The 14575-nt window shown below is 41.7% G+C and overlaps 1 protein-coding gene across 1 annotated transcript in view; it reads left to right on the top strand.

Annotated features, from left to right (window-relative positions):
* Positions 1 to 3675: 3675 nt before the first annotated feature.
* The window catches only part of TRIM42 (tripartite motif containing 42), a 29948-nt gene continuing 19048 nt past the window's right edge, over positions 3676 to 14575 (top strand). The window contains exon 1 of the mRNA XM_047700810.1: positions 3676 to 4170. Coding sequence (XP_047556766.1) covers positions 3830 to 4170 — 341 coding nt within the window. The 5' untranslated portion in view covers positions 3676 to 3829. The remainder of the gene's footprint in view (positions 4171 to 14575) is intronic.

The raw sequence follows: 14575 nt of genomic DNA, 5'->3' as shown, positions 1-14575 counted from the left end.
TTGGTTCCTTTTAGTGATACAGTCTGGGAGACAAAGGGACTCATTACTACTGATTAATTCATGGTTTCTGGGACTTTTTATTGACTGGAGTTAAGAAATACATTTTTTTCTCAGATAAAACACACTACAAGTTTTATATTCATGACTAAAAAGTTTTCTTGACTTCAGCAGTTGTCCATCTGTATGCCCCTACACCCTTGCCCAAAACTGTGATTCTCACTGACATCAACATAATTCCTCATTTGCTTTACTGTACAAATAAATCTCACATGCCTATGCCTTCCAGAATAATAACACCAACACTATGATTACTGAAACCAATAACACCAATATGATTACTGAAAGAGTTTAAGATTTCTCTTTGTTTTGTTTTGTTTTGTTTCTCCTTAGGGATTAACACCCCCAGCCCCAGGACGTATCATCAAATTATTGTACTTCAAACTAACTTAAAATATTTTCCCTTCATATGTGCCATCCACTTAATTTGCTTGCTTCATTTTGCTTTATTTTTTAGGATTGCACTTTTTAATTTAATTTTGTTTTATAATTATGTAAAATATTTAAGTTATTTTTTTCCCTTTTTTTTTTTAAGTAGGTTTCACACCAGCATGGAGTCCAACACAGGGCTTGAACTCACAACCCTGAGATCAAGACATGAGCTGAGATTGAGTTGGACACCTAACCAACTGAGCCACCCAGGTACCCCATAAAATATTTAAGTAGTTTGAAAGTCAGTTCTATAAGTTAGGATATATATGCCCCTCAACCCTGTTTCTACACTTCCTTAAAACTAAGCTTGTGGTTTATTTTTCCATATCATAAGAAAAAATAAACCAATGACTTAAGACCTTTCCTGAAATGAGTAGCAGCATATTACATGCACATTTCTACACCTGGCTTTTTGCACTCAATAACATATTTTGGAAATCATTTTGAAACAGTAAACAAAGGTCTTTTTCATTCTTCTATGTAACTGTATTAGACAGGGGATGCACCTGTGTGGATGTCTTCAGTTCATCTGATCTGTTTCCTATTGATGGGTATTTGAATTGTTTCTAATTTTGTGCTCTCAAAATAGTGCTGTAATAAATATATTACACCATGAATGAAATTCTTCTTTTTTTTTTTGTCAGTATATCTTTGGAAGAGATTCTTATAATTGGAATTCTTGAGTAAACAGATATAATTTTGAGATCTCATTTCATACCCACTATGATGTCTATAACAATAATAATTTTAAAAGAACAATAACAAGTTTTGGTGAGGATGTAGAGAAATTGTTAACTCTCATATATTGGTGATGAGAATGGAAAAATGTAAAATGGTGCATCTGTTTTGGAAATAGTTTGGCAGTTCCTCAAAAAGTTAAACACAGAGTTACCATATGACCCAGCAATTCCACTTCTAGGTATATACTCAAGAGAACTGAAAACAGATGTTCATACAAAAACTTGCACACAAATGTTCACACCAATATTATTCATAATAATCAGAAAGTGGAAAAAACACAAATGTCCATCAATGGATAAATAAAATGTGGTATATACATATAATATTCAGTCATAAAAAATGAAATATTGATACATGCTAAAACATGGATACCTCTTCTAATTGATAATAATAAAAAAAAATTAAACATGTCTAAAATCTTAAAAAAAAAATGGATGCCCCTTGAAAAACATTATGCTAAGAAGCCAGATACAAAAAGCTATATCTTATATGATTCTGTTTATATGGAATATTCAGAATGGACAAATCCATTGATATGCAAAATAGACTAATGATTTCCAGGGGCTGTGGGAAGGGGGCATAGAGAGTGATGGGTATGGGTACCAGGTGTCTTTTTGGGGGTGATGAAAATGTTCTGGAATTAGAGTGTGGTGATTGTTGCACAATCTTGTGAATATACTAAAAACCATTGAATTGTTCACTTAAAATGGTGATTTTAATGATAAGAATTTTATCTCAATAAAATTTTTAAAATAAAAAAAAAACAACAACAACAACTAAGGGCACCTGGATGGCTGAGTCGGTTAAGCATCTGCCTTTGGCTCAGGTTATGATCCCAGGATTCTGGGGTCGAGTCCCAGATCCTGAGCAAGGAGCCTGCTTTTCTCTCTTTCTCTCTCTCTCTGCCAAATAAATAAATAAAATCTTTTTTTAAAAAAACTAAAATAAGAAGGATCCTTGCAAAGACCAATGATTAAAATGTACTATCAATTCAGAAGTGAAACTCAAACCTCTGTGCCTGGAAGATAGAGAGGAATATTGATAAAATTCAGTTTGGGAAAATGTGGGGGAGAAGTGTCTCCCATACATCATTGGTGTCAGTATAAACTGGCATATTCGTTTAGGTAACCAATTTAGTGGTAATCTATCAAAAAAAAATAATAAAACACATACCCTATGATCCAGAATTTTCATTTGTAGGCATCTAAAATCAATATGTGGCTGGCACAGTTAGCACTCAGTGAATGTTCTTTCCTAATATAAAGGTGATAATCACAGGAAGAGATAATAAATTATGCAATAAACTCCTACAGCCAAATTCAGCTCTCACTTCTGCTTCTTTTTGGAAAAATAATAAGACAGTGTTTATACCATAAGGTAGTATGACCATGAAATTTCTTTTAATCTTTGCAAGATGCATAAAATGGAAAGCAAAATTCTCCCCTAAAATATAAGGTCATTTCTAGAAATACTGAGTATATACTTAAAAGAAGAGTTAAAGATTCTCATGTGGAGTTCCAGCCTCTTTTATTTTTTTTTAAAGATTTTATTTATTTATTTGACAGAGAGAGACAGTGAGAGAGGGAATACAAGTAGGGGGAGTGGGAAAGGAAGAAGCAGTCTTCCCACTGAGCAGGGAGCTCAATGTGGGGCTGGATCTCAGGAATCTAGGATCATTCCCTGAGCCGAAGGCAGATGCTAATGACTGAGACACCCAGGTGTCCCTGAGCTCCAGCCTCTTGATAAGAGACCATCAGGTGCATGGAGTGGGGAGGGAGTAAGAAAATTGAGCTTGAGCCTCAGCCAAACCCCACGATGCTACAAAAAAGCCAAGACATATTCAGAGTGACATATGCATGAAGCCTCATAAAAATCAGCAGTGGCTATGAGGCAATGGACAAACTCAATAACTACTGAAGGATGTGCCTTAGTGAACTCCTATCTTTTTTCCCTTTAATTCTTTCTCCAAATGGAGACTCCCCTTAAATGTAGTATTGCCATGATTTGTAAACATTGTGCTTTGTTCATCACATAAAGTGTTCAGTGAATGCAGAAAAGGCCCAAGGAGAGGAACATCATGTCTGTCCACTTCCAATTAATCATACCCAGTCCTTTCAGCCCATGAAGACATACCCTGAAGTCAACTAGCTCAAGCTGCAGGGAAAACATCATCAAAGAGAAATAGCTTCTGGAATCCACCCCATAACCCAAAATGTAACAAGTGACAACTAAACCTCCAGGATACTCTTTGCATTTACCCTCCTCTGGAGCTGATCCTATGGACACATGGAGTGTCCATCAGTTCCCCACCCCATGACACTACCCCCCACATCTCACCCACCCAGCATGGTTAGACACGGTGGGGAGACAGGGATTGTGACATAAGCAAATGGCCTCAGGCTGATATATGTCAATGTCAGCCCAGGAGCTTCCTAGTAGGGATGCCACCTGTGAAGCCCACATAACAGCCAACCTCTTGCAACCTCCAAGCTGAGGGCCTCATTGGGGGAAGGAGGCACCCCCTCCCTAGGAGACCACAAGATTCTGAGAGAGAAGGTGTCAAGAGCTCTAGACAGCTGGTGGCAATCATGTAGGCGCCATGGAGACTGCCATGTGTGTTTGCTCTCCATGTTGTACATGGCAGAGATGTTGTCCTCGATTATGCTCCTGTCTGTGCTGCAAGTTCCTCTTCACCTCAGAGCGGAACTGCACCTGCTTCCCCTGCCCTTACAAGGATGAGCGCAACTGCCAGTGCTGCCACTGCACCTGCTCCGAGAACCCCAACTGCCACTGGTGCTGTTGCTCCTGGGCCAATGACCCCAACTGCAAGTGCTGCTGCACGGCCAGCAGCAACCTCCAATGCTACTACTACGAGAGCCGCTGCTGCCGCAATGCCACCATCACATTCCACAAGGGCCGCCTCCGAAGCATCCGCACCTCGTGAGTGCCCAGAGCCCTGGGGTGTCCTCCCCCACCGAGGGCTCCCAGGGCTCCCTGCCCCACCATTTCTCTATCCCAACAAAGGAGGTCAATAATTTTGTGGCAATCAAGCGTGTCCTAAACAGCCAATAGCCACATCTAGCCCGGAGTTCCAAATCCACTTCCCACCCACCATGTAACAAGCACTGAGCTCTCTCACCTGCACTAGATAGGAGGACCGGATACTTAGTGCATAAGCCACCTGCCAGGCGCTGCACGTGTGACCCCAGACAACCTTCACCCCACACCCACCACGCCAGTGAGGAAACTGAGCCTTTGAAAGGTTAAGTTGCCCAGGATCACCTAGCTGGTAAGATGCAGCTCAATTTTGAACCAGACTCTGTGTCTTATCTTAAGAATGCTGTACTGCAAAGTGGAGAGTATAGCGTCTGCCATGATTTGGTGGGTATGGGGATTAATGCATGTGCTTTGTAATACATTATGTGATAGAGAAATATAAATTGTCCTTTTCCTTCATCCTTTGAACTTTTTTTTTTAATTTTTTTATTTTTTTCAGCATAACAGTATTCATTATTTTTGCACCACACCCAGTGCTCCATGCAATCCGTGCCCTCTACAATACCCACCACCTGGTGCCCCCAACCTCCCACCCCCCACCCCTTCAAAATTCTCAGATCGTTTTTCAGAGTCCATAGTCTCTCATGGTTCACCTCCCCTTCCAATTTCCCTCAACTCCCTTCTCCTCTCCATCTCCCCTTGTCCTCCATGCTATTTGTTATGCTCCACAAATAAGTGAAACCATATGATAATTGACTCTCTCTGCTTGACTTATTTCACTCAGCATAATCTCTTCCAGTCCCGTCCATGTTGCTACAAAACTTGGGGATTCATCCTTTCTTTCTTTTTTTTTTTTTTTACAGCTTTATAAACATATATTTTTATCCCCAGGGGTACAGGTCTTCGAATCGCCAGGTTTACACACTTCACAGCACTCACCATAGCACATACCCTCCCCGATATCCATAACCCCACCCCCTCTCCCAACCCCCTCCCCCCATCAACCCTCAGTTTGTTTTGTGAGATTAAGAGTCACTTATGGTTTGTCTCCCTCCCAATCCCATCTTGTTTCATTTACTCTTCTCCTACCCCCTCAACCCCCCATGTTGCATCTCCTCTCCCTCATATCAGGGAGATCATATGATAGTTGTCTTTCTCTGATTGACTTATTTCGCTAAGCATGATACCCTCTAGTTCCATCCACGTCGTCGCAAATGGCAAGATTTCATTTCTTTTGATGGCTGCATAGTATTCCATTGTGTATATACACCACATCTTCTTTATCCATTCGTCTGTAGATGGACATCTAGGTTCTTTCCATAGTTTGGCTATTGTAGACATTGCTGCTATAAACATTCGGGTGCATGTGCCCCTTCGGATCACTATGTTTGTATCTTTAGGGTAAATACCCAGCAGTGCAATTGCAGGGTCATAGGGTAGTTCTATTTTCAACATTTTGAGGAACCTCCATGCTGTTTTCCAGAGTGGTTGCACCAGCTTGCATTCCCACCAACAGTGTAGGAGGGTTCCCCTTTCTCCGCATCCTCGCCAGCATCTGTCATTTCCTGACTTGTTAATTTTAGCCATTCTGACTGGTGTGAGGTGATATCTCATGGTGGTTTTGATTTGTATTTCCCTGATGCCGAGTGATATGGAGCACTTTTTCATGTGTCTGTTGGCCATCTGGATGTCTTCTTTGCAGAAATGTCTGTTCATGTCCTCTGCCCATTTCTTGATTGGATTATTTGTTCTTTGGGTGTTGAGTTTGCTAAGTTCTTTATAGATTTTGGACACTAGCCCTTTATCTGATATGTCATTTGCAAATATCTTCTCCCATTCTGTCAGTTGTCTTTTGGTTTTGTTCACTGTTTCCTTTGCTGTGCAAAAGCTTTTGATCTTGATAAAATCCCAATAGTTCATTTTTGCCCTTGCTTCCCTTGCCTTTGGTGATGTTCCTAGGAAGATGTTGCTGCTGCTGAGGTCGAAGAGGTTGCTGCCTGTGTTCTCCTCGAGGATTTTGATGGATTCCTTTCTCACATTGAGATCCTTCATCCATTTTGAGTCTATTTTCCTGTGTGGTGTAAGGAAATGATCCAATTTCATTTTTCTGCATGTGGCTGTCCAATTTTCCCAACACCATTTATTGAAGAGGCTGTCTTTGTTCCATTGGACATTCTTTCCTGCTTTGTCGAAGATGAGTTGACCATAGAGTTGAGGGTCCATTTCTGGGCTCTCTATTCTGTTCCATTGATCTATGTGTCTGTTTTTGTGCCAGTACCATGCTGTCTTGATGATGACAGCTTTGTAATAGAGCTTGAAGTCCGGAATTGTGATGCCACCAACTTTGGCTTTCTTTTTCAATATTCCTTTGGCTATTCGAGGTCTTTTCTGGTTCCATATAAATTTTAGGATGATTTGTTCCATTTCTTTGAAAAAAATGGATGGTACTTTGATAGGAATTGCATTAAATGTGTAGATTGCTTTAGGTAGCATAGACATTTTCACAATATTTATTCTTCCAATCCAGGAGCATGGAACATTTTTCCATTTCTTTGTGTCTTCCTCAATTTCTTTCATGAGTACTTTATAGTTTTCTGAATATAGATTCTTAGTCTCTTTGGTTAGGTTTATTCCTAGGTATCTTATAGTTTTGGGTGCTATTGTAAATGGGATGGACTCCTTAATTTCTCTTTCTTCTGTCTTGTTGTTGGTGTAGAGAAATGCAACTGATTTCTGTGCATTGATTTTATATCCTGACACATTACTGAATTCCTGTACAAGTTCTAGCAGTTTTGGAGTGGAGTCTTTTGGGTTTTCCACATAGAGTATCATATCATCTGCGAAGAGTGATAGTTTGACTTCTTCTTTGCCGATTTGGATGCCTTTAATTTCCTTTTGTTGTCTGATTGCTGAGGCTAGGACTTCTAGTACTATGTTGAATAGCAGTGGTGATAACAGACATCCCTGCCGTGTTCCTGACCTTAGCGGAAAAGCTTTCAGTTTTTCTCCATTGAGAATGATATTTGCGGTGGGTTTTTCATAGATGGCTTTGATAATATTGAGGTATGTGCCGTCTATCCCTACACTTTGAAGAGTTTTGATCAGGAAGGGATGCTGTACTTTGTCAAATGCTTTTTCAGCATCTATGGAGAGTATCATATGGTTCTTGTTCTTTCTTTTATTAATGTGTTGTATCACATTGATTGATTTGCGGATGTTGAACCAGCCTTGCAGCCCTGGAATAAATCCCACTTGGTCGTGGTGAATAATCCTTTTAACGTACTGTTGAATCCTATTGGCTAGTATTTTGGCGAGAATTTTTGCATCTGTGTTCATCAAGGATATTGGTCTGTAGTTCTCTTTTTTGTTGGGATCCTTGTCTGGTTTTGGGATCAAGGTGATGCTGGCCTCATAAAATGAGTTTGGAAGTTTTCCTTCTATTGCTATTTTTTGGAACAGTTTCAGGAGAATAGGAATTAGTTCTTCTTTAAATGTTTGGTAGAATTCCCTGGGGAAGCCGTCTGGCCCTGGGCTTTTGTTTGTTTGGAGATTTTTGATGACTGTTTCAATCTCCTTACTGGTTATGGGTCTGTTCAGGCTTTCTATTTCTTCCTGGTTCAGTTGTGGTAGTTTATATGTCTCTAGGAATGCATCCATTTCTTCCAGATTGTCAAATTTGTTGCCGTAGAGTTGCTCATAGTATGTTCTTATAATTGTCTGTATTTCTTTGGTGTTCGTTGTGATCTCTCCTCTTTCATTCATGATTTTATTTATTTGGGTCCTCTCTCTTTTCTTTTTGAGAAGTCTGGCCAGGGGTTTATCAATCTTATTAATTCTTTCAAAGAACCAGCTCCTAGTTTCGTTGATTTGTTCTATTGTTTTTTTGGTTTCTATTTCATTGATTTCTGCTCTGATCTTTATGATTTCTCTTCTCCTGCTGGGTTTAGGGTTTCTTTCTTGTTCTTTCTCCAGCTCCTTTAGGTGTAGGGTTAGGTTGTGTACCTGAGACCTTTCTTGTTTCTTGAGAAAGGCTTGTACCGCTATATATTTTCCTCTCAGGACTGCCTTTGTTGTGTCCCACAGATTCTGAACTGTTGTGTTTTCATTATCATTTGTTTCCATAAATTTTTTCAATTCTTCTTTGATTTCCTGGTTGACCCATTCATTCTTTAGATGGATGCTGTTTAGTCTCCATGTATTTGGGTTCTTTCCAAATTTCCTCTTGTTATTGAGTTCTAGCTTTAGAGCATTGTGGTCTGAAAATATGCAGGGAATGATCCCAATCTTTTGATACCGGTTGAGACTTGATTTAGGACCAAGAATGTGATCTATTCTGGAGAACGTTCCATGTGCACTAGAGAAGAATGTGTATTCTGTTGCTTTGGGATGAAATGTTCTGAATATATCTGTGATGTCCATCTGGTCCAGTGTGTCATTTAAGGCCTTGATTTCCTTGTTGATCTTTTGCTTGGATGATCTGTCCATTTCAGTGAGGGGAGTGTTAAAATCCCCTACTATTATTGTATTCTTGTCGATGTGTTTCTTTGATTTTGTTATTAATTGGTTTATATAGTTGGCTGCTCCCACGTTAGGGGCATAGATATTTAAAATTGTTAGATCTTCTTGTTGGACAGTTCCTTTGAGTATAATATAGTGTCCTTCCTCATCTCTTATTATAATCTTTGGCTTAAAATCTAATTGATCTGATATAAGGATTGCCACTCCTGCTTTCTTCTGATGTCCATTAGCATGGTAAACTTTTTTCCACCCCCTCACTTTAAACCTGGAGGTGTCTTCGGGTGTAAGATGAGTTTCTTGTAGGCAACATATAGATGGTTTTTGTTTTTTTATCCATTCTGATACCCTGTGTCTTTTGATTGGGGCATTTAGCCCATTAACATTCAGGGTAAGTATTGAGAGATATGAATTTAGTGCCATTGTATTGCCTGTAAGGTGACTGTTATTGTATATTGTCTCTGTTTCTTTCTGATCTACTACTTTGAGGGTCTCTCTTTGCTTAGGGGACCCCTTTCCATATTTCCTGTAGAGCTGGTTTGGTATTTGCAAATTCTTTCAGTTTTTGTTTGTCCTGGAAGCTTTTAATCTCTTCTTCTATTTTCAATGATAGCCTAGCTGGATATAGTATTCTTGGCTGCATGTTTTTCTCATTTAGTACTCTGAATATATCATGCCAGCTCTTTCTGGCCTGCCAGGTCTCTGTGGATAAGTCTGCTGCCAATCTAATATTTTTACCATTGTACGTTACAGACTTCTTTTCCCGGGCTGCTTTCAGGATCTTTTCTTTGTCACTAAGACTTGTAAATTTTACTATTAGGTGACGGGGTGTAGACCTATTCTTATTTTGAGGGGGGTTCTCTGAACCTCCTGGATTTTGATGCTTGTTCCCTTTGCCATATTGGGGAAATTCTCTCCAATAATTCTCTCCAATATACCTTCTGCTCCCCTCTCTGTTTCCTCTTCTTCTGGAATCCCAATTATTCTAATGTTGTTTCGTCTTATGGTGTCACTTATCTCTCGAATTCTCCCCTCGTGGTCCAGTAGCTGTTTGTCCCTCTTTTGCTCAGCTTCTTTATTCTCTGTCATTTGGTCTTCTATATCGCTAATTCTTTCTTCTGCCTCATTTATCCTAGCAGTGAGAGCCTCCATTTTTGATTGCACCTCATTAATAGCTTTTTTGATTTCAACTTGGTTAGATTTTAGTTCTTTTATTTCTCCAGAAAGGGCTTTTATATCTCCTGAGAGGGTTGCTTTAATATCTTCCATGCCTTTTTCAAGCCCGGCTAGAACCTTGAGAATCATCATTCTGAACTCTATATCTGACATATTACCAATGTCTGTATTGATTAGGTCCCTAGCCTTTGGTAATGCCTCTTGTTCTTTTTTTTGTTGTGAATTTTTCCGCCTTGTCATTTTGTCCAGATAAGAGTTTATGAAGGAGCAAGTAAAATACTAAAAGGGTGGCAACAACCCCAGGAAAATATGCTTTAGCCAAATCAGAAGAGATCCTGAATTGTGAGGGGGGAGAAAGGGGATAAAAAGGGGTTCAGAAAGAAAGAAAAAAAAAAACTATTAAAAAAAAGAAAGCCGATAAAGAAAAAAATATAAAAAGAGGAAAAAATATATATATATTACATAAACTATTTAAAAAACGTTAAAAAAAAGAAAATGGTAAAAGTTAAAAAAAATTTAGCAGAAGAAGAGAAAAAGAAAAAAAAATTGAAAAAGAAAAAAAAATTAAATTAACTGCAAGGCTAAAAAATCATGGGGAGAAAGCCATGAGTTCCGTGCTTTGCTTTCTTCTCCTCTGGAATTCCGCCGTTCTCCTTGGTAGGTGAACTTGGTCCTGGCTGGGTTTCCCGTAGATCTTCTGGGGGAGGGGCCCGTTGTAGTGATTCTCAAGCGTCTTTGCCCCAGGCGGAGTTGCACCGCCCTTACCCGGGGCCGCGCTGAGTCATCCGCTCGGGTTCGCTTTCGGGAGCTTTTGTTCCCTTAGCGCTTTCCGTAGAGTCCGGAGGACGGGAATAAAGATGGCGGCCTCCCGGTCTCCGGCCCGGAGGAGCCGAGAGCCCGGGGCCCCACTCCTCAGTGCGCCCTCAGAGAACAGCGCCAAATGACTCCCGTCACCCTGGCCTCCGGCCGCGCTCCGAGCTGACCGAGCCTGGGACCGGTTCAAGGCAACCCTGAGCTGAGAGTCACTCCTCGGCTCTGTCTCTGCAGCCGGCTTCCCCGTTGTAATACCGGTAAGCTCTGTGACATTGAGACACCCCCGATCCTTCTGCGACCCTGCGGGACCTGAGGCCGCGCTTACCCCGCCTGGGCTTCACTCCAGTTAAGCCTCTGGAGCGATGTCCCTCAGCGGAACAGACTTTTAAAAGTCCTGATTTTGCTCCGTTGCTCCGCCGCTCGCCGGGAGCCGGCCCCTCCCCCCGCGCTCTATCTTCCCGTCGCTTTGGATTCACTTCTCCGCCAGTCCTACCTTGCAGAAAGTGGTTGATTTTCTGTTTCTGGAATTGCTGTTCTTCTTCTCTTCAATCTCCCGTTGGATTTGTAGGTGTTTGCAATCTTTAGATAAGCTATTTAGCTGATCTCCCGCTACCCGAAGTAGTCTCAGCCTGCTACTTCTCCGCCATCTTGACTCCTCCCGCCCATCCTTTGAACTTTTGATACCTTAACACTTATTGGAAAATTTAACAACTTCCACAGGCCACTTTTGACCCTTCTGTCCTTATAAGTACCCCAGATGGCCATCAACTCCTGCCAGGCTTCTCTTTCTGTCTGGAAATCATGCAACTTGGGGTCTCAGTTACTTGCATGGGGCATTAACCTTCTGTGTCAAGTACTGCATGTTCTCCTCTTGTTCTGATGGAGGCGGTCCTTTTATGTCACATTTGAGGGGAGTCTGGAGTAGCAAAGGCAGACTTCTTAGATGAGAAATGATCAAAGATCAGAACTATAAGATGGCAGCATTAGAGAGGCAGAAAATGAGAGGCAGATTTAAAGCTTTTCAAAGCTGGAAAAATAATTCTATGAGCAAAGATTCAGTGAATTCAAGAGAAGAATAGGATCCAGCACTTGATAGATGCTTAATAAATGTTACTCTCCAATCATGGATCTCTCGTGGTGTATGCATGAGTAGAGAACCCAGGGGTCTTGGATACAAGTCCAAAAGATCTCCAAAAGCAGAAAGCAGCATCCACATTCCTCTCTCTTGACTCAACTGCCCCATCTTCTGCATATCAGCAATGGAGGGTCACTGACCACATTTCAACAGAGGAGGGATGACTTTTTTGCTTTGGGAAGATGCCTTAGGTCAGTAGCTCCCAAACTTTGCTTTATATTAGAATCACCTTGGGATTTTTATAAAGGTCCTTATCCCCACACATCCTGAATTCAGTGGTTTGGAGTATCACCTGATCATCAGAATTTTAAAAGCTTCCAGGTGATACTAAGGAACAGATGGCCTGGAGGGAACAAGAGGGAAGCTGGGAGACCTGCCAGGTCACCCAATGAGCACTCAGGTACTAGGGGAATAGGCCTAAATTGGAAGGAGGGGGCTGTGCAAAATAGGAGAGACCCAATATCTTGGCAAGAAGGCAAGACTGTTGGGTTTGGTGGCTAGCTGGGCATGGAACTATGGGCACTGAGTGCCCAGGTCCAAGCCTGAGGCTTTCAGAGGATGGTCAGAGATGCTACTGCAAGTGTCAGGAGGTGGGCTGTGGGTACACTGAGGTTTATCTTCCAACTGCCCTCTCTCCTGTTTTCTGAATCACTGCCTCCCTGTTCCTCATTGCCACTTTCTGCTCAGCACCTTGCTCATTCAGTCCCACTCATGTCTCTTGCAACTCTTTCTGACTTTCTCATTTCTTTTTTTTTTTACTTTCTTATTTCTTTCTCACTTCCTTTTTCATCTCCATCCCAGATCCCTGGGCTACCTGTTTCTGAGCCCTGGTCTCTCTCTCTCTTTCCCCACCATCACCCTCCCTCCCTCCTTCCTGATTTTTCATGCTGTCTCCCTTTATATTACACCATGATTCTCAGAGTCCCACCTTCTTGAACTAGAGAAGTTCATCTAGCTACCATGTGTACGACTTACTGTACCTCCAGTGAGCCCATACAGGGCCCAGCACGAGACTGAGAAAGCAGAGAGGGAATGGAGCTAAGGACATTGAGACCAGCAGGCCTAGGACCCAGCATCCAAATCCCTAAGAGATGAGCTTCCAAGGAGCCTGAGTGTCCACAAGAGGCACTCTCTGTCACCACAGGGCCAGTCCCTTCCAGTATGCTTGGGTAACAACTTTGATTACCTGGGCTCTAAGATATAGGTCCCTGGCTAAGGGATGGGGAAGTAGATAGGGGCATACAGGGACTACAAGAAGCCAGAAGCAGAGAATAATGCACCCACAATGTCAAGATCAAAACCCAAATATCACTAATGTGAACAGAAGAGAAGAGACAGGAATAGTCACAAATTGTGTATCTGCTTCCATTTCCATCCTCACAGCCAACTTACTTATTTTCAGAAACTGCTTTTGCCCTGATTATAGCCTCTTAGAACATGCACTTGAATTTTATAAGTATGCTTTTACTTCATCCACTGTTCTTAGAATATATGAAATCAGCCTCAGGTATTAGACAAAGAATCAACACACACACAGTCACACACACAACAGTAAAAGAGCACACTTCTCCTGGACTTGACCATGGTTGTCCTCCATTGTGAACGTTAGTGGATAGTACCAGAAGGGAGTGATTGCAGTGGCCATATCTATTGAGTCCTTACTAGGTACCAGCAGTTGAGCACTTTATTATGGATTACCTCATACAGACTTTGTACGATTCTCATGAAGGATGTAGGATTGTGAGCTTTGAGCTCTAGATTACAGAGGAGGAAACTGAGAATGGGAGAGGTAAAGAAACTCATCTCAAAAGTGCAGCTCTAAAGGCTGCACTCCAGCATGACCAATCCGCCCCTAGAGCCTAACCTATCAGTCTGCTGACTGGAGCACACAGGTTCGAGGCTTGGCTCCAGGACGGAACTCCTGGTGTCCTGGGAAGGACACTTTATCCATCCATCTTAACACACAAAAATAATGATGATGTCAGTGCCTGCCAAGCAAAACTCACCAAGAACACAGCTGTAGGCAGACAGATTGGATTTACTGAGTCATTGCCACAAGTGAGAACGTACACCATGGTTAAGAGGGAAATGTCTCAGTAAGAAGACCTCAGCAAGTTATTATGGGATTTAGCCTCATTTTAGATGAGGAAGTGGGGGTAGAGCTCCTAGTGGATATCTGGATAAAAATCTTGTCTGCCAGATGGGAGGCAGACACGGTGCCTACCATTGCGACTGGTGAAAAGGCAGCACACTCCCACTAAAATGGATAGGCCAGGTTTGGCCATTTCTGTGGCCTGGACAATATTCTTGTTCTGCCGGTACTCAAACAGGATGAAGTGGTCTTACTTCTGCTTTGCTCCATCACAGTCTCAGAATGGCTTTGTGGGGTGTTGGTATTCTGTGACATTACTGAGGGGCATATCACTCAGCCAACATCACCCCAGCCCCAAGGCCCCGCTTGCGGTGCCAGGCCAGTCTCTTCTGCTTTCTTCTGCTCAAAAATCACAACGTGCGGTTGTCTTCTACCTACTCTGTTCCAGGGGCTGCTTTCAAGCTTTGTGGGTATTAAGTGTAATTTTGATCCCCTACAGAAACTCTATAATGTGACTACTAATTTTATAGCCAGGAAAAAGGCAGAGAGAGGTTAATTAACTGACCTGAGGTTACCAAGCTAAAAGAATAGCCTGGGCAGGTTTAGAACTGGGGAGC

The sequence above is a fragment of the Lutra lutra genome, chromosome 1, assembly GCF_902655055.1.
Source record: "Lutra lutra chromosome 1, mLutLut1.2, whole genome shotgun sequence".
Lineage (NCBI taxonomy): Eukaryota > Metazoa > Chordata > Mammalia > Carnivora > Mustelidae > Lutra > Lutra lutra.
This window is presented reverse-complemented; position numbering and strand designations above follow the sequence as displayed.